The sequence below is a fragment of the Candoia aspera genome, chromosome 11, assembly GCF_035149785.1.
Source record: "Candoia aspera isolate rCanAsp1 chromosome 11, rCanAsp1.hap2, whole genome shotgun sequence".
Classification (NCBI taxonomy): domain Eukaryota; kingdom Metazoa; phylum Chordata; class Lepidosauria; order Squamata; family Boidae; genus Candoia; species Candoia aspera.
In genome coordinates this window covers 18,796,063-18,817,256 of record NC_086163.1, presented here as the reverse complement: position 1 = coordinate 18,817,256, position 21,194 = coordinate 18,796,063, and the positions used below count along the sequence as shown (strand labels likewise).

Genomic DNA, 21,194 nt, shown 5'->3' with positions numbered 1-21,194 from the left:
TGTAGATCGTTGGTCTGGGTGCAAGTGTGTGCTTTAAGGCAAATGGAGCCACCAGGAAACGAGAGGACCATGATATGGCTTGGGACCTTAATGATGAGAAAGGGAGATTGACCCTTTTCCATCCCACCACCTGGAAGTTCTCATTTACCCAATCTGTTACTAGTTTGTTGAACACCATACAAATAAATATGGTACTCTTAGCTACCAAAATGGCTAACAGGGGAGTAATGCAATTAAAGCAGAGCCATCGCCAGTTATAAAAAGAGTATCCGTGTTGCTTTCGGTACTAGTTCACAAGCTAGTGATGGGGCTTTTGAAGCAAGAGATGAAGAATATGGGCACACGCAACGTGCTCTTAATAACACGTAGTTTTAGTGCAGCGGAAATAAAGCTTTTTAATTCAGCTGTTTCGTTGTTCTTATTGTTGTTCTTGTTGCACCTGACCCATTTCTCACCTAGCCAGGAGGAGGATACTTCAATTTGAAGTCCCCGTTAGGCAGGTCCAACCCTCATGATCCCAAGCTTCTGAACCTTACCACGTTGATGTGGGACCACCCTACAGGGAAACAGACCTTGGGCACTGCATTGTTTGAAAGAACTCTCTGTTTCCAGAAATGCTAAACTGAATCCTTAAATCCAAGGCTATCTTGCATGTTATTGCCTCAGAGAGAGATAAAACATTTGCTCCAATTTACCTGAGGGAACCTCTTGGCTTCTTCTCACAACTTCTTGCTTCTTCACCAGCTTTGCTCTCTGTTCGATGCCTTGAGCTTTGAAGATCTGCTTCCACAACACACACACACACACAGAGAGGAGAGGGGAATGAGAAAGACAAATGGTTATTTCCTCTCTTCTTGTTGATTTTCTGGCGCAGTCTAATTAAACAGGGCACATCTACTCTTGGTGAAAAATAGACAGCTGCATTTCTTTGCATCTATTTATCTTTTAAGGAAGGGAAAGATCCAGCATACATTTTAGAAATGTTCTCCAATTTTAGAGGAGCAAAAAAAGAGATTGGCTGAAGTTAAGAAGTGCAACCAGGAAAGAGGTGTTAAAAGAAACCTTGGCAAGAGAAAGCAATAAAACCAAAAGCTTAATTGTGCCAATATTTTCAATGGGATAGATTGGAGAACTCAGTCCATTTCACTAAGCAAACTTTTCAATGTACTTGCATTAACCCAATTTCCACATAATACTAAGCCAGGATTGCTTAACTAATAGATTGTTCAACAAACCATAGGTAGTCCTCACTTAATGACCATTCATTTAGCAACAGTTCAGACTTACGACAGTGCTCGGGAAAAACGACTTATGACTGGCCCTCATACTTATGACTGTCACAGCGCCCCTGCAGTCACGTGATTGCGATTTGGGCACTTGGAAACTGGTTTGCATTTACAGCTGTTGCAACATCCTGCAGTCACCTGACTGCCATTTTCAACATTCCCAGCCAGCTTCTGGCAAGCAAAATCAGTGGGGAACTGCTGATTTGCTTAATGACCACCACAAAAACAGTTGTAAAATCAGGCCAGATTTGCTTAATGACCGCCTCGCTTAGCAACAAAAATGCCAGTCCCAATTGTTCTCATTAAGCGAGGATTACCTGTACTGTCCTGGCTTGCAATAAGCTGTAACAGGACCTATCAGGTGAAACCCAAAATGAACAAATCATACTATGGCTTGGTGTTATGTGCAAACTGGGCTGAAAAATCTCACCTGGTATAAGAAAAATCCTATGTTCACTGATACTTTATTTGGAGGAGGAAGAAATGCCTAAACCAAACCTTACCAGCATGATTCAGCATGATACTTTTCTTCTTCTGGCTCCCATCTGGAGCCACAGTGAGCTTAACCCTCAAGGTTTTACTAGAGTTGGGTGAATGATTTACTGAAGCATCAACGACTTCATAGATGGTATGAAGCAGGCTTGTAATATCCTAGAGGCAGAAGAAAATAAATGTGTAAACACCAGTAACGACGTGTTCTCACTATCTGCCAGAATTCATTCCTTATTTCCTTTACAGAAACAGTACTTCTTATCAACACTCTAAAGTCCCACACATACAATTCAAAGAGCTATAAGTATTGTGTAATATCACAGCAGCTCAAACAAAGGTGGATTTCCAAGAAGGCAGAATATAGCCAATTGTTGTAAAATTACTATTACAGAGCAACTTTGTGATCAGTTAATTTGCACCCAAACTGTTCCAGGTATCAGGATATAAGACAATTCTCAAGTGAAGGAACCATATTTATATCCCCGATATACATTTGCCTCCTTAAAAGGACGAATCATACCTATTAATGTACTCATGAGAACTTGTTTTACTACACGATGGAACAATCAACCAACAAAGAACAAATTTTGTTACAAAATCAGGCACCTGTGAGTTTATTTTAAATATTTTCCAAAATTCCACTCTATTCTATTCACATAGTCTGTATCAGCTAACTAACTAATTTGCAGAGGGAGAGACAAGATGACCAGCCTCTCAGCACACTCCTGTTGCTGCCGGCTGTCTCTCTCACCCCCAAATTGTACAAACCAGAATGTGTCTATTTACCCCTTCTCTTCTTTTTGGCTGGAATCATACAACAATTCTGGCTTAGCAGGTGGTGGCTGCTATCACTTATAAGTCCTGGGTCATACTTCCGTGTCATGTAGAAGCCCAGTTAATGATGCATTAGTCAGCAAATCATGGTCAAGCCAATCATGGCTTTGATGGAGGTGTGAATTCAGCCACATTGCAAGCCATTCTTTTCAAATCTTAGTGCATTGCAGGAAGGCAGTACCTATACTATACCTAGATATTTTATATTTATATTTTTATGATGCACTTGTTTTTATTATTTTAACCTCTTGTTATTTTAACTGAATTGTAAACCACCCAGAGTCACTTGGCAAGATGGGCGGTGAAGAAATGTGAGAAATAAATAAATAAATGTCACTATTGCTGTAACACAGCAATTGAGAAAAGTGTGTTCAGTGCATTTTCTATGTAATTTTAATAACTAGCAAGTTGCTGCAGAGAAGTTTGTTCATGCAGAGAGGGCGTATTGTGGACACCGTTGGTAAGAGAATTCCATCTGGCGGGGTCCAGGAGGTGGTCCTTCTCTGCAGTAGCTCCCGCCCTCTGGAACATCCTACCTCTGGAGGTGAGGTTAGCCCCTTCGCTCCCGGCCTTCCAGAGAAATCTCCCACCTGACCTGGGGTGAGGAGGGGAATAGTCACACTTGGGGATAGCTAGTGCCCTAAGTTGCTCATCACATACAAGGACTGAATTAGATCATTTGCCATCTAGATTTTATTTTTACCTATATTTATTGTTTGTTTATATACCGTATTGTTATGTATTATAAATTATATTGTATGTTTATTGTTTTATTATTTCATTGTAAACTGCCCAGAGTCCCTCTGGTGGGAGGAGATGGGCGGTGACAAATTTGTTAAATAAATATAAATAAATATAAATAAATAAATAAATATAAGTAACCCCAAGTTTCATTGGCATTAAATCAGGGTAGGTTCTCTCGCTTCACAACTGCTCGTTATGAGCGTTTGATGTCCTAAGAAATCCTGGTAAATTTTAAAAACTGGTAACAATCTAATCTAACCACCTTAACAGTTCAGCATAAACCCACCCTGAAAAATACCAACCTTTAACGTTTAAAAAGCAAATGGCTTTTTAAGATGTAAAACCTTCAAGCTTAATAAGGCAGGCTAATTAAAAGCCTCCCCGTGTTTCAAAATGCTGTGAATTGTAACTGAAGTGAAAAGCAATTCCAGCTATACATGAATTCCCATCTAATATAATTATAGTTTTGCTATTACGTTAGTATTCATCTATTCCAGAGACACCTTTCTTCAGTCTTAACTTCAAACACAACAGCTGGATTTTCTCTTTCTTATCCAAAGTCTTTTGATAGCTTAAACCCATAAAAATAAAAAAAAACTTGAATATACGTGGGGGAAAGGATGCAGCACAAATCTATAGTGCTTGGAGCAGGGGCTGTATTTCTGCACTCGTTTTTTCTTTCTTTCATATCCCCTTGGTACCTCTCTTCACCTCTCAGAAGCTCTATTAACACAGACCTCTTCAAGAAAGGCCTTAAAGCTATTGGGCATCCCACTAAGTTATTCACAAAGAACAACACTCAGGATTTGTAACAACCCATGGGCAACACATTTCTCTCTGAAATACCAGTTTGCTTTCTATGTCACCACCTCAGAAATAACACACTTCACACTTGGCTAAGCTTTGCTGCTCTCCAAGCAGAGGAAATTTCTGTTCCCCATGGGACTTGCTGAATCCACAGGTATTCTGTGTTCTCACCTCGTCATTGTGTGAAACTAATCTAGACACACGATTGTCTATATAACACACTACCAAAATGAAACACCCTACAGACAAGGCACGACAGAGGAAGAGAAGCAACTCCAAGAATAGAGTAGGTCTGCTGTTTCAAATGCAGGGTTAAGTCCAGACTAATGGAACAACCTGAAAACGCTGAGCATGTCCCCAGAGCTTGGTCTGAAAGATTAATGCATTCTGTGGCTCGTGGAAGTGCCTCTTCTAAATGTATAATCGCATATAAGGTTCAGCAAAGTCTTACACTTTGTAAAGTCTTATGCCTTGCGTCTTACGTTGCTCGCTGCTATGTACTAGTTTCCAATTTAGGGGCCTTTTTAAAGCACGACTGGAAATTGAAATGAGCTTCATATTACCATCATAACCCAGAAAGTTTTTTTATGGCACATGGAGTGAATATGTTTGAGTGTGGCTCATTCTACTTTCACAACAGTACACACAACCATGTCATGCCGTCAACAAACAGAGGCCTACAATGATTCTCCTGTAAGGTGCTGTACCCAGGCCTTCAACCATAATTTGACTTATTCAAACTAATCCTACAGCTCCTTTCAAGATCAGAACTTATGAATTGTATTTTATGGTGGAAACCATTCTCTGGCCCCAACTGCACCATGTTTATAAGGATGTCCCTAATCTTGCAACACATATAATAATTACATTACACTAATGTCATTTTTACTGTACAGGCAGAGGTCGTTCAGAAATCTTGCTGCATTTGAAAAAGCTACTAAGGCTATACCGCTACAGATTAGGGCTCAAACCCAGATCTAGGCATGATTTCCCTGTTCCCAAAAACTTTGAGAGGTTGCATGCAAAAAGATGGGAGCACAGGAATAACCCACCAGCAATTAAAAGTGCAACCCAAAAATACAGGTAGTCCTCACTTAAACAACCACAATTGGGACTAGCAACTCTGTCACTAAGCAATGCCCTCACTTCTGCTGCGGTCATTAAACAAATCACCCACGGTTGTTAAGTGAGACTTATGACCTCACTTCCACTGCAGTTGTTAAGCAAGATATCATCTGACTGCAACTTGTGATTTCACTGCCAGCTTCTCCATTGACTCTGCTTCTCAGAAGCTGGTTGTGAAGTGCACAAATGGCAATCACATGACCGCAGGGATGCTGCGACAGCTATAAGTGCGGGGCCATAAGTACGAGGCCGGTCATAAAGTTACTTTTTCAGTGCTGTTGTAACTTTGAATGGTTGCTAAACAGGGCAGTCATTCAGCACGGTCTACCTGTAATATTATTCTCAACAGGATTTTCTCCCATATAAGAGTCCTTAGGAATGTAGCCCAAAGTAGCTTGGACTAAATGCAGAAAGGAAAGACAATTTTGCAACAAATACTCTTGTGTTATCTTAATGACTTACAATTTTATTATAGATTGAGCTTTTGAACATTTATGCCATAATTCATTTGTTAAATCTTTATATGGGCTTAGTTTGAGGGCAATTGGGCACATTTAAAGTAGCATTGTTAATGGGGCATTACTAATCTTTTACATTCTATTTAAATCAATTTAATAGCTGACTCCTACATTTTGATACTTTATTGATACTCAAGGCTCTTTAGCACATGCTATAACTGGATGGTATTACCAATGTGTTCAATAAATACATGATAAGTAAATGTTGCCCTCATCTGTTGTAGTGAAAGACACTGGGTATATTTTGCAGATTTCTAATTTAAGAGAATATAATTCAACCAAAATGGCAGTCCAGATCTCTCCTCCATGCCAATAAATATGATTATCAGTCAATCCAGCTGAACAGACTTTCAAAGACCACACTTGCTATTTTATTGGTTTGGTTCTAACAGCAATTGAAGAGCCAAAAAGAATTTCGTATTTGCAAAGTGTGGTCTTGACACTCTGTTTAAAGAATAATTTGTTTCAGATGTTTATCCCTTTCCAAACACACACTTTTAAAATGTCTCTTAAACCCACACATACACAGTGCTAATCCTTGACATTAAACAATGCCGAGTGAAAAAGCAAAACCAGCAAAGAAATTGCAAAGATTCTAAAACCAGGACAACAAAAAAAGTTGGTTCACATCCATCCAGAGTTGCAAATGCAGGCAAGTCCTTCAACACACATGGACCAATTCTGTGGAGGAGGGTTTGATCCACAGATCAAATTAATGCTACAGGCAGATCTTCCAGTTCACCCCCAGTGCAATGCTATTCAAACTGAGTCCATCCATATGATAAGCTGTTGCCATCTGGTATACACATGCATTTGAGAAGGAAGTCTCCTGCTTAGGTTAGCTGAGGAGAAAAAGATCTTAGGACCCACAGCATTGCTAAATGCAGGTCATTTTCAGTACCTATGAAAAATGTTTCAAATATGTATATCAAAATCATTCCATAATGGATGAGTGAGCTGCATAGATTTATCTGAAAGCCTACAGCAAATGAATCAGTGGGCCTAAAGAAAATCAATATGTAAAATTCATCCTCTCCAGGTTTCTGACTCCAAAAAGCAGCACAATGCAGAAAATACCTTGTATTTGTGAATGTAAACAAGCACCATACATAGACCTGGAAGGTGTAACTTTACTTACCTCACGGGTGACTCTGCCATTGTTGTCGAAATCATACAGTGTGAAGGTCCATTCTTGCCTGTTGTCTTCCTCAACAGACACATCACACTGCAGTTCCTAAGAAACATACAAAGATTTCCTAAAGCAGAAGTCCTAGTTGCAGAGGAGGCTGGCTTGTCTAAAAATATACTTTATGTTTGAAGATGCTTTTTCAAGGGAAAAGTCTGTGACCTTCCCTTTTGAGGGTAGATTGTTGAGAAAGTGGTTAGGCTGTGGCTTCAAAGGGCTCTGGGGAAAACAGATCCATGTTTCTTCTTGCAATGAACAGCACCCATTTTCAGCAGTTATAGGCAAAGAAGATGGGGAGATGTGGCATTCAAACCTAAGTTACTGACCCCCTTTTCCACATCTAATACAACATCCCATTTCCTGAAGTAGCTAGTCCTAACCACCAACCAGGGCATGCAGGCAGTGACCTCTGGTTTTTATACCAGAAAATTCCAGAAACTGTCTTACAGATATTAAAAAATACTACAACCCCAAACAAGATGTGTCAGCTTGTTCCTTTTTACCTCCACAAAACCGTAATAATATTTAGGGGCTATAGGTCACTAATTCTCTTCTTGGGCAGAAGAAGATGTTCAATAGAGCTTTTTACCTAATTCCCTTGGGCTAAGTTTCCTGCAGAGTTTGAAACATTTTCAGTTTCCTTAAGCAATAAGAAGAAACTCTGTGAAAGCTGCTTATAAAAATGCATAGAAATAGGAAGTGAGAGCTTCCAGTTTGAGAGAAAAAGAACAAGCCAATTAATTTAAGGAGAGAAGGGAAGAGATTTACAGCACGAAACAGTGGACAATAGAAGTTACTACAAACTAGTCACACAAATCCATTATCTGGAAAAACTCTTTTCACCACATGGATTTTAAATGTAGCATTTATTCTTATTCTCCCTTCTAACCCATTCAAGCATCACAACTGCTAAATCCAAACGACAACAACAGCCCTCTCGCCAAGCCAGTTTAATGTTTTTACTATGAATCAGCTTGTGCAGAATTAGATAATTCTGCACAAGCTGATTCATAGTAAAAACATTAAAAGGTTTTAGGGCCCAGCAACCAGAATAAGGCCTTATGGTGCAAAGTCTGTAAATCAAGGATGTTAATAGAATACTGTTTATACAAACAGTTTATGCAAAACCAGGGAATTTTAGTGCACCAACCAATCATCTTTTTTTACAGGACAGCAGCTACGGTGAAAGGTTGTTTAAAAACAATGCTTGACATGATAAAAGCCAGTCAACGTTCTCGAGCAGAGCAGTTATGCCTCAAATGTTGTTTCAGCCACTGTAAGCATCAAGAATCAGAGGAACCAACTTCTCCCATCACAGTTAGCAAACTGGATTTCCAGTTGATGTTTAGAGTTACTTGTGTTAGCAGAGTTGCCTCTCCAGACGATGAAAACTGCTCGCATCCCCAGATATTCAGTGATTCTTTGCAACTAGGTTGGTTAATAAAACTAACAGCCTTTCCCTTTCAAGCTTCAATTTAGTATACACAGCCAAACATGGAAACCACAGACCCTTTTCCTTGATATCAACCAAGCCCCCAACTTGACTCAACTTTTATTATTGTTTTCCTTCAGATCACAGGGTCTTAATCTGGGGTCCATGGACCTCTTGGGGATCTATGGATAGATTTCAGAGGTCTGTGAACTTGGATGGGAAAAAAATATATAACTTCCTTTTCAATAAACTCTAATTGAAATTTAGCTTTTCATTCAATAATTTAAGTGGGCGATAAATTAAATTATGGCCGCTGGATTCCAACAATGTTTATGAACTTCTGTTCCTCTTACTATCTAAAATTATTATACCCTAAAAAAGGGTATTGTTATTGGTTTAATGGATTAATAAAGCACATATATTACTCTATTACATATTAGTTGCTTTTTAAATATTTAAATAACTGTAATTGAGCATAATGCATAATTTCATAACTTGTAATTCAATCTAAACCTATGTATTTTATTTTATGCATTTAAATATGCTTTTCTGAGAAGGGGTCTGTAGACTTCACCAGACTCTCCAAGGGGCCTACGACACAAAAAAGTTAAAAAACACAGCTTTAGATCATTTTCATTAAAAAGAAATTAATGGGAAACTGGTATGTTACAAGGCAAAATGCCAGCTTCCAGCATCTCTCTTTCTAAAAATACTGTAAGGCCATACCAGAGCTCCCAAATACTTTCAGGGGGTAAAAAGGGAGGGTTGCTTGAAATTTTGTCCAGAAAAAAAAAGTTAAGCATGAGCAGATAAAGGAAGGGCACTAGAGGAAGGGAGCAACCTTGCCAATTGTTTCATACATCAAGCAGAAATGCTGTTATGACCCTATAGGTAAACTGGCATTTGTAAATTATCTGCTAATACAGCAGTTTCCATTTTTCCCCTTTTTAATGGATTGCTACACCCTCAACAATAATTTTTGCAGACCACCATGGATTGCCAGTGGAACATCCAAAGATTCCCCTGACGGAGTCATTGGAGCCCAACATTAAATAAAAAGTACATTTAAAAAATAAAAATGGCTGAAGTCTCAGAAATCTCATGAGAATGTTTTTTGGTTTGTATTTTGACAGCAACATCAGGGCCCCTTTTTGGATCATAGTCTGGGGATCACTGAGAGCAGCTAAAACGTAACCTCAATAGTGTATTCAAGAAGACAAGGATCCACTGCAGGGGTTAATATAAGGATGCCTGGTGTATTTACCTGGCTAAGGTAAGAATTAAACTAGGGACTTTCCAGTTCAGTCCTGAGCTTCCAAAGGGGAAAAATATTTGCAGAATCAACTATTTTCAATCCAATGCCCCACCTCAACTTTACAAGACCTTCACCCTCCTTCTGTGGAAGCTTGCGTGATCAGAGTCAAGGAGAGCAATGCAAGCCATGGGGACAATTAAAAGAAAAGCTGTTGCACTCAAGTAAAATAAACAGTTCCAAATAGCTTTGGCATGATGGGAGCGCTGAAATACCTGCTTGATCTGCTGACTTGAAACCAATTCCCTACAGCAGTTAACGGTAAAGCCCCCAGTTCCCTGCTGAGTTCAAAGGCAGCCGTCTCTTACTTGTAACAGGCCCTGGTTGAAAGCTGCCAAAATACCCCTACACAGTTGTGGAAGAGGAGTTTCAGATTACACAAACATTCCCAGCATCTTTAGAAGCGAAGGCACATCCACCACCTCAGATTTAGACCTCTTGGCTGTCGTATTTCAGATTCCTCTGTACCCTGTCATAAAATGAAAGAGACTACTGTGTGCTTAGCCCCTCGCTTGCACCTCTGAAAAGCTCTGATTTGAAATGCAAGTGGGTACATGCATGTGCCTATCCCTACACTTGATTCTCTGACCCACAGGAGGAGGTGTCTCTGTCTTGCACAGCCTGAGACACAAATCAGTAATGTGTATTATTACTCAATATGGACTCTACATCTAGTACTCACTTCTGTAGAGCATCCATGGGTATCAGGGAGAATGGAGACATGCATGCACACCCAGGATTTTTACTGACATAGAGTTCCAACTAATCAGCTTTCCAAAGCAAGTCCCAAAGTTGGGTCAGGTCTTCATTGGGATCTGCATTATATCCATTTTGTGGGAATATAAGATACTGAGGGTTTCAAAGTGGGGACTTAGTTCACTCTTGGAACAGTAGCTGAATCCCAAGGTGAATATGAATCAGCAGTGTTAGGTGACTGCAAAAAGGGGTAAAATCAACAAATGCATCCACAGAAGATCCAAGTCATGGAAGTACAGTAATATTCTTTCTGTTCTGCATAAGTGAGACACCATTTTGAGTACTGTGTCTAGTTCTGGAAACCACATTCTATGAAACCTATGGAAAAGGTTCAGAGAAGGGCAGCAAAAATACTCAGGGGACTGGAATTTACAAATACCTGGTGGGTTTATTTATTTATCTAATTTATCGCCGCCCATCTCCTCCCGTCAGGGGACTCTGGGCGGTTTACAACAATAATTAAATTATTTTTGTTGTCACATAGAAGCAATCCAAGACTCATTCTTTATGAATTCAGATACTGATCTTATGCTATAGCACAGGAAATAGATTCAGGAGGAAATGTTAAGAACTGTTCTCCAAGGTACCTTCCAACCGTCACATTCTATGTTCTGTGGTGGAACCAGTTCCTGCAGAAGGCAGCAGGCTCCTTTCTACTGGATGTATTCAAGCAGATGGTGGACAGCCAACTGTCAGGGGTGCTTTAATTAGAACTCCTGCACTCAGCAGAGAAAAATGGAGTCCTGTCCCATCAAGATAGCTCTCAGGCTGAGACAACGGTTGATGTAGTCTTCACTACACTGTACCACCAGAAAGGAGTACTGCAGTTTGTCCATGCAACAAGATCATGTGAACAAAAAGGATCTTGGTTACTTCAGGCTAGGTCCTCCCATCAAAACAGTAGAAGAGGTGGGTGCTCTAGAGATTTCTGAGCTTGTTTTTCCCAGGCATGATGTATGCTTGCAACCTAAGCATCTGCTTATGCTTGACCACATGCTCTTTTTGGTTCTTTCAACTACAGAATGCCTAAGTTTTCCTAGAGGCAATCCTAACATGCACAGCAAATTAAAAAAAAATCTGCTTAAATGAAAGAAATTATTAGCTATTCTTCTATTTCCCCCCAAACATAGATAGACAAACACTTCTCTTCTGAAGTCTTTCAGTATTTATTGGGAACAAACGTTATCTCCTTCTTGTACATTGTTCACATTCACCTCTAGCAATGTCATCACACAGTCAACCAAAATGGATATAAAATGCTATGACTCTAAGCCACTGCCAGATCTGAAGTCTACCTTGACCTGGTAACTGCTAATATTCATTTTTAACAATCCTATATGTGAAACTGAGACTCATTTAACAGAGAGGAACTGACTTTAGGATAAATGAGCAGCAGATTAAACTAACTGAAATTACTTTCAATGCTTATTCTTATTTAAATTATTATTAGTAAGAGTTGTTGGCATACAAATGTAGTATACAGTAAATACAGTAAATTGGTAAAGTGAGAGCTACATAGATGGTAATAGTGCTACCAGTGACTTTTTAAAAAAGATGGTGACAACTTAGAAAATGCTGCAAAGGAACCTTTCCCCTTCAGATGGGATAAGATTACATTTCCCAGAATTCCTCACCAACATGGCTCAGCCAAAGGGCATATTGGCTGGAAATTCCAAGAGTTATATTCTCATCCCATCTGAAGGCCACCAGATATGGAAAGGCTATTGCAAAGATTTCCAAAGAGAAAAAGCACTAAGGATAATGTTGTTATTGTTACTAAGAACAACATAATCATAACAATTATTAAGATAATGCTTAAGATACAAACTTTTAAATGAGGCACATTACAGATGAAAGGGAAGGAAGGAAGGAAGGAAGGAAGGAAGGAAGGAAGGGTGTGATTAATCTTAAAGCCAGTCAGATCATAGGAGTGCCATGACTGTGTTCAATATCAATGAAGCTATATGAAAGGTCCATATTTTCTTAAGGACGTCTCTCTGTTTGACTGACTAACTGTGTCTTGAAAGAGCAATCCACGAGGCTTAGAAAAACAAGGGAAAGATGAAAGCCCATTCTTTTCCAACCCCACATATCAGTCCTGGAACGATTTTGGCAAGATCACAGCCATCCTCTGAGGACTCTTAATCTGTCTACTTAGCTGAATTTATACTCAAGGAGGAGAATTACATCACTTATGTACTTGTAATTGGCTCTGTTTACTCCCAGCATTATCTATAATTTCTACAGCAACAACAACATACTCATGGCCTTCTGCAAGCAAGCAAGAAAACAGAACACAGATAAAACAACACAGGGAAAGAAGTGTGATGATAGCCAGCAGAGAAAATTAGTTAATGCTAGTTCATGATGCTTAAGAAAAGAGGTAATATATTTAAATTTTGCCACAGTGGGGATCAATGTGGCTTGGTGGGCATTGGAGGAAGTTTTCATCATATGAGCTCATAGCAGTCTCCAACTAATGCAGGCACAAGCGCAAACCAAATAAGAAGTCTCCCTTGAGTCAAGTTTGATTCTGGTGATTTCCTGGAACAAGCCATGCAGGGTTTTTTCAATTAGTTGTTTTTTCCAGCCTCCCAGTCTAGTCTACACTCCTGGGATTCCCTGGTACTCCTGATCAAGTCTGATTCTGCTTAGCTTTTCAGGATCAGCTAAGGTCAGCTAAGTGTTGCCATCCAGCTGGGCACGAATCTAGAGCTTAATTTACAATTGTAATTATTCCATGGGACATCGCTGAGGAAATTCTACACAAACACACACACCCCACTATAGTTAAAGCAGATGTTTTGGCTGGTTTCTATCCTGGATGCCACTAGGCATGCCTTTTGCCAGAATTATAGGCAAGTCATTACTTTCTGGAGTACCTGATGCCACAAGAGTATACTCCTTGATTTCTTCCTAGATATCTTGACTGCCAACCTTTCCCTTGCCCTGAGTTCCTTTGATGGCTGGCTTGTCTCTGCCTGGAACATGGTAAGCATGGAGAGGCTAGCCACAGTACAGAATACTCAAGTGAAACTCATTCCAAAAAGCCCCCTTCCTTGAAGTTGATGAGACTTCCAGAAGCTGTATGCAAAACCAATGAGTTGTTCTAGAGAGCCATCTCATAATGAACAAGTGAAGCTTCTTTCAGTTGCTCAACATGCTTCAGTAAACAGAAAAGCTGGAATAATCCTCCTGGGATTTGCAAAGTCTTTGTACTTGAGAGAAAACTCTGCTTGCACCATGGGTCAACTTGCATTCCTCAAAGGTCTGCTCCTATAATTAAGCAAAGTCAATCAACCACCCTCAAGAAGCAGACTGAGAGATGATGAGTAGACACACTTGTGAAAGGATGCATCTGCCCTTCACCTGAAGCTAAGCACTCCCTTTCAGGTGTGGTAGTAGTTGCTGCCTCACTGTCAGTTTTGAAGCAAGATTCAACTGCTAGTATGGTGGCCTTTTGTATGTACAGCAGGGGATGGAGTAAGAAAGCATGATTTGGGGTCACCTACAATTCTTTCCAAACCTGTCCTTTTGCCAGGACACAGACATAGACAAGCACTCTGCAGTCATACATGCAAATTGTAACCCTATACAATCTTTATTATGCACTCCCAAACAGGGCACAAAGCTAGGGGTTCTCTGAACTTTTGAAAGTTTTCCTATCTGCCAGGAGAACAGGGCATGCATTTAGCAGGCTCGTGAAGTATTTTAAAGACAAAACATTTCAAGACTCCAAATGCCGTTTCAAGTTCAAAATGGGTTATTTCATCCTTTCTGGAAGTGTTCTGATGTTGTTCCAATCCTTCTGGAAGAGTTCCAAGCATGAACCAAAGCTGTTTTGACCTCAGAACACTCCCAGGACGTTTGGAACCAGATCTGAATTGCTGTTTTGAACTATGCTTGTATTTGCAACCACTAACACTGAGCTGATGAGGAGTCCAGTTGGGTGGAAATGGCAACTGTGAAGATGTAACAGACTGCCCTAACAAAAGACATTCTTACCTCAAATTTTAGCTGCTTCTTGGCGTTTGTGCGTGTATCAGCTTCCTTTTCTGTTTTTTTTTCATCACCACTGCAAGCTCCCTCTGTCTTTTCTGGAGGCAGAGCAACTGGGTGTGAAAAAAGAGTCAGAGACAGAATTAGGGAGAAGGTTCTGTAAGTTGCTCTGAGTTAGCTGTAGGGATGTGCAAAACGTTTCAACCGCAAAATGTTCCGAGTGCAAAAGAGACGTGTTGAGTGTCCTACGCGTGAAACAAACCTCTCGAGTTTTTAGAGTTTTGTTCTAAGTGTGGCCCAGGGCACATTTGCTCAGCATGAAACCCGGCTGCGCTCTACCGAGAGACATATTTTTCAGTGCAAACTGTTTCTCCCTCAAAACATTCCAGCTTCAAAATAGACCTACTGAAAGCTTTGTTCTGAACGTGAAATAAAATGTTTTTGTGGTTTCATGCCTAATTACCTGATATGCCAGGAACCTCGTTGTAAAATCCATGTTTTTCAATCATTTTAAATTTCTTCTTAACTTTCATACCAAGTACTTTGTCTAAAAAAATAATTTTATGTGAGGTTCTACTGAAAAGATTAGCTTACAGAATCGTCACTTCAATATCAGAAATCTAATTTGATTTAACAGGGTACAATATTGAACGAACTCCATCCTTTCCTGGAATGCCGTCTGGGTGAAGCAAAATGAGCTTTAAAAAAATGACACTCAATAGGAAATGCAAAAGTGAAATTTTAAAAAGAAAAAATAAGTATCAAAGCCTGAAACATTTCTTCTAAAAGCATACACTTGTTGCAACTTGCAGGCACACATTCATTCCTCATTCAAAATCCACAGAAGCCAATAGCCCAGTTTGCACATAAGGCTAAATCAGATTTTTTTTTTTAATGTCATGGTTTAAAAACAAACAAACAAACAAACCACAGCATTTTGGTTTGCACATAGAACCAAAAGCCATAATGGCTAGCTTCAGACATTGCAGTAAACCCCCAAAACAAGCTGCTTTATAGGTTAGCGTTATGCATTAACACAGGCGACGTTTCATCCTTCATCAACCTTAAATTGAGCTTCTATGTGCAGGCCAGGTATGGGCAAACAGAGCACAAGTCCAAAAGAGCATAAATGCTCTTGGCTTTAAGCACTACAGTTTAATCTTTCTCCATGTTCAGAGAGATAAATAAAACATTTAAGTAACACTTAAATTGGCAGGTAAAAACTGTGCTGTAACAAATTAGATTCTTCAAATATAAAAGTAAAGAATATCGGAAAGATGATGGAAAAGGAGAAGCTTGCCATATAAATGTCTCGGACGTATGTTTTAATACGGTATGCAGGGTAAGATTTTTTGTTCGTTTGGCCTGCAATCTTGTTGCTCAATGACGGCTACTTTTAACGTCTGTATTTGAAGATGCAGCACACTAATTTTTTCCAATTAATTATCCCCTTTCTGTCTCTCATGTACCCCCAAACCAAGTTTTAGAAAGAAGCAGCACCATGACTAGTCAAATGTCTAATAAAAATTGCCCACAGACAGATATATAATCACAAATAAATAATACAATCCTTTACGAGAAATCAGGCCAAGGATGACTTACTCTTTACTTGGCTAAAAAAAAAAAAACACCTATGATTATTCCTATGCAGTTTCTTAAACTTTTTTCTCTCATGACCACTTCCTACTTTTAAAAATTATGGAGGACCACAAAATAGCTTTTGTTTGTATGGGCTATATTTATTGATATTTGCCATATTAAAATTTTAAATTGACGCATTTGTAGAATATGTACTGAATCATGTAAAAATAACATCTAATGGGTTTAATACTGTTATTTTTACATGATTCAATACATATTCTGATATGTATATTATTTTTCATGAAAATATTTTTATCTGTCTAAAGATCTATCTAAATATCTGTCTAAAGATCTATTTATCTATCTAAAATATCTAATATTTTTTATTAAAAAACTATTTTTCAACAAATAAAAAATAATAATGAGAAGAGTGACATTGTTTTAATTTTTTGCAAATATCTTCAATATCTGGCAAATAATTTTGATTTTATGGACCCCCGAGAGGGTTTTGGGGGACCCCCAGGGGTCTTAGGACCACACCTTAAGAAACACTGCCCTAGATTAAGTGCTGTACTTTGAAATACAAGTAACAGCCTAGCAAAATGATAAGATTTCCTCCATAGCTCTCCTCCTATCACTCTGTCTTCTAATTTCAGGGAGAATTCCTATTCTTAAAAGGTACTTTATTTAAATATGGGTAGCAGTACCTGTCCAGCTGTGTCTGGATTGGAAAAGCCTTGGTTGGGAGACATCCAGGGAATACCAAATTGCTAGACTAGGCTATGATTCAAGAAAACATTCCTGAAGAAGGCAAAGGCAAACCACTGCTATCTTCTTGCCAAGGAAACTAAATTGATATATCCAGGAAAGCATTAAGCTCCACTTGGGGAAAGGTGGAATTTCTATTTTACCTGCAGTGAGAAACAATCTACATCCAACTCCTTCTTCCCCTTCCATCTGTAGACCAGAAAAAAAAAGCCCATTCATCACCATATATAAAGGAGCCACTGCCTTTCATCTTCTATTCATAAATGCAGCCCCAAGCACACAATTCCTCAATCTGTTTTTAGTATCTTTTCTAAATCAACTCTTCAATATAGCAACCAACTGTCCTTTGCTTGAGGTTATTGACCAGCCTTAAGTCCTGCCAGGCACAGGGAAGTTGGTCTGGAGGTAAAACCTGCAGGGGCCCCCCAACACTGGAGGATGGAAATCTAAACCTTCCTGGTCCAACTCTCACCACTTTGCCTCCCCCCATTCCCAACTACTCTCCCTGGGTTCCAAGCAGGCCAGTATTTTATTTATTTATATAAACATTTATATTAAAACAAACTGTTTATATAAACAATGACAGCGTTTAATGGACTCAAACTATCCAACCAACCTAGGCAAGATATCCTTATCTCTAAAAGCTGAAGGTACACAGCTTTCATCACCAGCTCCATTCTTATGCAGCTAGAAGACCCTAAGAGAAGGGCCTCCACTATGGCCCATGGCAACTCCACCCTCTCTTGACTGTATTAGGACCAAATTGTAACTCCACAACACAAGGCAGATCAAAACCACTGAGCACGTCCTCCTCTCCTGCCCATTTTAAGACCTCCACAGTACCTTTATTCTTCCACTATTCACCAAGCTGTACAAACCAATTTAACATCTCTCTGCTGCTCTCTGACTCTAACCCTCATAACTACTCCTCTCCTATGGAACAGCATCTCACCCCCCTCCCCAGATTAGAACATCTCCAATCCTTTTGGAATTTGGGAAGGCCATTAAGATCTTCCAGAAAGCCTTTGGAGACTGAAATAAATATGGTCCCCCTGTAGCTTGTGACTGTCTATGCTGCAGAGCGTTCCTCAGGATAAGAGGTTTAAAGATCGAAATACTGTGAGAGCCAGTTTGTGTAGTAGTTAAGGCACCAGGCTAGAAACCAGGAGACCGTGAGTTCTAGTCCCGTCTTAGGCACAAAGCCAGCTGGGTGACTTTGGGCCTGTCAATCTCTCTCAGCCCTAGGAAGCAGGCAATGGCAAACCACTTCTGACAAACCTTTCAAGAAAACTGCAGGGACTTATCCAGGCAGTTGCCGAGAATTGGACATGATTGAACTGAAAAAAAAAATTAATGTAGTATTTTAAACCCTGTGATGGGTAGAGTATATGCCACTTTGAGTTGGTTACAATTAAAACAGCTTATAAACCAGATAGGTAGGTAGGTATGTAGGTAGGTAGGAGAAAGAGGGAGAACATATAATGTTTAGGTATTTCTGTCAGTTATAGCCAACCATGCTCAACATCACTCATGACAGTTTTTGCTGTCACAGTTTTTTTTTTTTAAGAAAACGCAGTGTGGATTTTGATTTCACTTACACCTCTTACTGCCCCATCTTTTAACTCTATAGCTGCTGTCCTTACAATATTTAGAAACAGACTGTTTTAAGGTTGTGGCTGTTAATCTCATAGTCTCTAGTTTTTACGTTATGCCAGTCCAAGACTGAAATGAAGATATTGTATTGTGCTGTAGATACAAGGTTGCATAGTTATTAAAGTTTTTGATGCATGGGGAGAAAGAGTAACAAAATAGCATCCTATGCGGTAAATGCAAGAAACCCTGAGGTTGGCTTCTGAAATATCTTCAGTAATGAATATAAACCAATATAGAAACCTTCCATAGTACATATTATCTCTATGATTGCACACTAAGTCATCGCTGTTAATTGCATATGCTGTTCACATCTACAAGATATCTCTTTTCCAGAAATGAAAAAGGCATCATCATTTGCAATTAATTCATTTAGACCTATCGGGATTTTTTTTTTAATGTCACTAATAGCAGCCCTCTTCAAAAGGGCTGCCCAGGATGAAACGATCACTGAATCAATCCAACTGCTCAGTCATTGGGATAGATAGTATGGGGGGGGGGGGGAATCAAAGCAGTGCATTCTTGGCTTAAGGCAAACAAATTCTGTTTTAACATGTGTTTAACTGAAATACGGAAAATTTGAGTGCTTTTAGGCTATTTGCCCTTCAGCTGTCTATCTCTGTGCATATGAAACAGGACAGGACAATTAAAGAGATTTGCTCACATCTCTCACACACAACAGAAAAACAATGTGCTGAAAGCATCTATGAAGAAAAATGTGAACAATGGCCTGGAAGTTAAAACTGGCCATGCTACAATCCGAGAAACACCAGAGCGCAAAATGCTAGAGTTCAGCTGCGTACCATGTGAACTTCCACCAAAATCCTTGCCCACAATTTTAAATTTGTCCAGACTAGATTGCTATCTGAAATAAAAGGGAGGCCATCAAGGATCCTAGTTTCCATCTCAAAGCAGTTCAAAACAGGTCCATGGGCAAGATCACGTCTGGAAAAATATTCATCTCTTTCAGATGTCAAAGAGTCATGGGCACACAACAAACACAAATGCATTGGGGAGTCTAAAAGCTCAGATTTGCAATGGCGAAAAGACATAATTTGATTTCTTATGGGAATAACTATGTATTAGATTAAGTTACTTTAAAGCTGCCCTAAATCCTGGGTTTTAGAGCAGCACAAATCCTTTGCAAGAGTTGTTTCAGAACATGTTGAAGGTGCCCTCAAAACAACTCTTTCAGGATGGTCTTTTACTTCACCCTTTGGAATTCACTTCCACCCTTTGGAATCCACTGCATGTCCATATGCACATGCCTGCACAGTCTATTCCAGTGTTTCTCAGCCTTGGGAACTTTAAGATGTGTGGACTTCAACTCGCAGAATTCCCCAGCCAGCCATGTTGAAGTCCACACATCTTAAAGTTCCCAAGGCTGAGAAACACTGGTCTATTCACTTGGCATGTTTGTGCGTGTACACAGATGCAGAGACAGCGTCAGTTTCTGAAGCAACTGTCTGTGCCCGGAAAAAGACAAAGCTGCTTCAGTGTTCAGGAAGAGGCGCTTGGTATGCAGCTCTTTCAGTGAATTTTCATGGGCGTGCCAAAGAGAACTTTTGTCCCTTCCATGCTTTGACCGTGAAGCTATATTATAAAGTGCTTTGCAAACTTTCCCTTTTGTTTCAACAGGAATCTGCTACCTGCCCATGGAGGCTGTTTCTGGGAAATACAAGGTTTTGACAGCTGTTGACATTTCCTAGGTCCTGTCTCTAAATGTTGGCAGGGAAGACTTTCTAGCAAGGTGGAATGGTATGCAATTTCTTCTTCTTAACTGTGAGGCAGTCTTCCTGTCTAGAAAAAACAGTGAGCTGGATGGTTGTGCTCAAAAGCATCCATTTCAGATGCTAGAGAAATCACACCGGTTTGCTTTCTGGGAGTAGCCATGCTTAGCAAGTCAATTGTGCCCACTCCTAAAGCAGCCATCCTGTGCAGAAACCCAAACAAACTGTCAACCTTCTCCAAAATGATGTCACCACTTGTTATATGTGGAGGGACTGGCCATCTGGTTCTCCTGAGTTTTGCTACTGCTCAGTCTTCCCAACCTACAATAGCAGCAGGAACAGAAGGTAATATGGAGAATTGAGGAAGGGTCTTTTCCCAAGGCCTACCTGAGACTCTACTCCCTCTATTTCAGACAAGTCAATCCCAAGAAAAGATGCAAAACAGATCCATATTCCTCAGAGAGAAGTTGCCTCATCATGAGAGCACTCAGGCTAACACTCCTCTTTCCTGATGGCCACAGAACAGGTTTGTTGGGTTGTGGTTTTTGCAGTCCTTGCCCTGGAATTTTAATGGAGGTGGGGAAAGTGACGGGAAGGAGGTCCACTGTATCTACAATCAGATTCTGAAGTTGCCTTTTTGTTACATGAAGGTAAGTTTGAAGATGAAGTAAGGCTGAAGTTGAATTAGCTTGTTCCATCAAGTTGGGGTTTTTTTTGGAAGGATGATTTTGGAATGCAATGCTGGCTTGCTTGAGATGCTTAATTTGAGGGAAAGTTAGGTCAATGTGCATATTACCCAGCCATCAATTCCCACTTAAGAGCCTCGCTTTGGAGAAGGTGGGGGTACCCCTGAATTTCCTGAAACCAGTACGGGCAAACCCAGTCAGTGGACAGTTTTCACTCCTTAGTCCAGAAAGCCGGGGGGGGGGGGGGGGAACTAGCGTACTATCTCAAAACCAAGGCTTCTTGTTCTC

The 21,194-nt window shown here is 39.8% G+C and overlaps 1 protein-coding gene across 1 annotated transcript in view; it reads right to left on the bottom strand.

Annotated features, from left to right (window-relative positions):
- The window catches only part of NKD1 (NKD inhibitor of WNT signaling pathway 1), a 96,839-nt gene that overhangs the window by 5,763 nt on the left and 69,882 nt on the right, over positions 1–21,194 (bottom strand). The window contains exons 5-8 of the mRNA XM_063312993.1: positions 14,498–14,604; positions 6,945–7,040; positions 1,790–1,937; positions 696–780 (exon numbers count right to left, since the gene is read on the bottom strand). Of these exons, the coding sequence (XP_063169063.1) occupies positions 696–780; positions 1,790–1,937; positions 6,945–7,040; positions 14,498–14,604 (436 nt within the window). The remainder of the gene's footprint in view (positions 1–695; positions 781–1,789; positions 1,938–6,944; positions 7,041–14,497; positions 14,605–21,194) is intronic.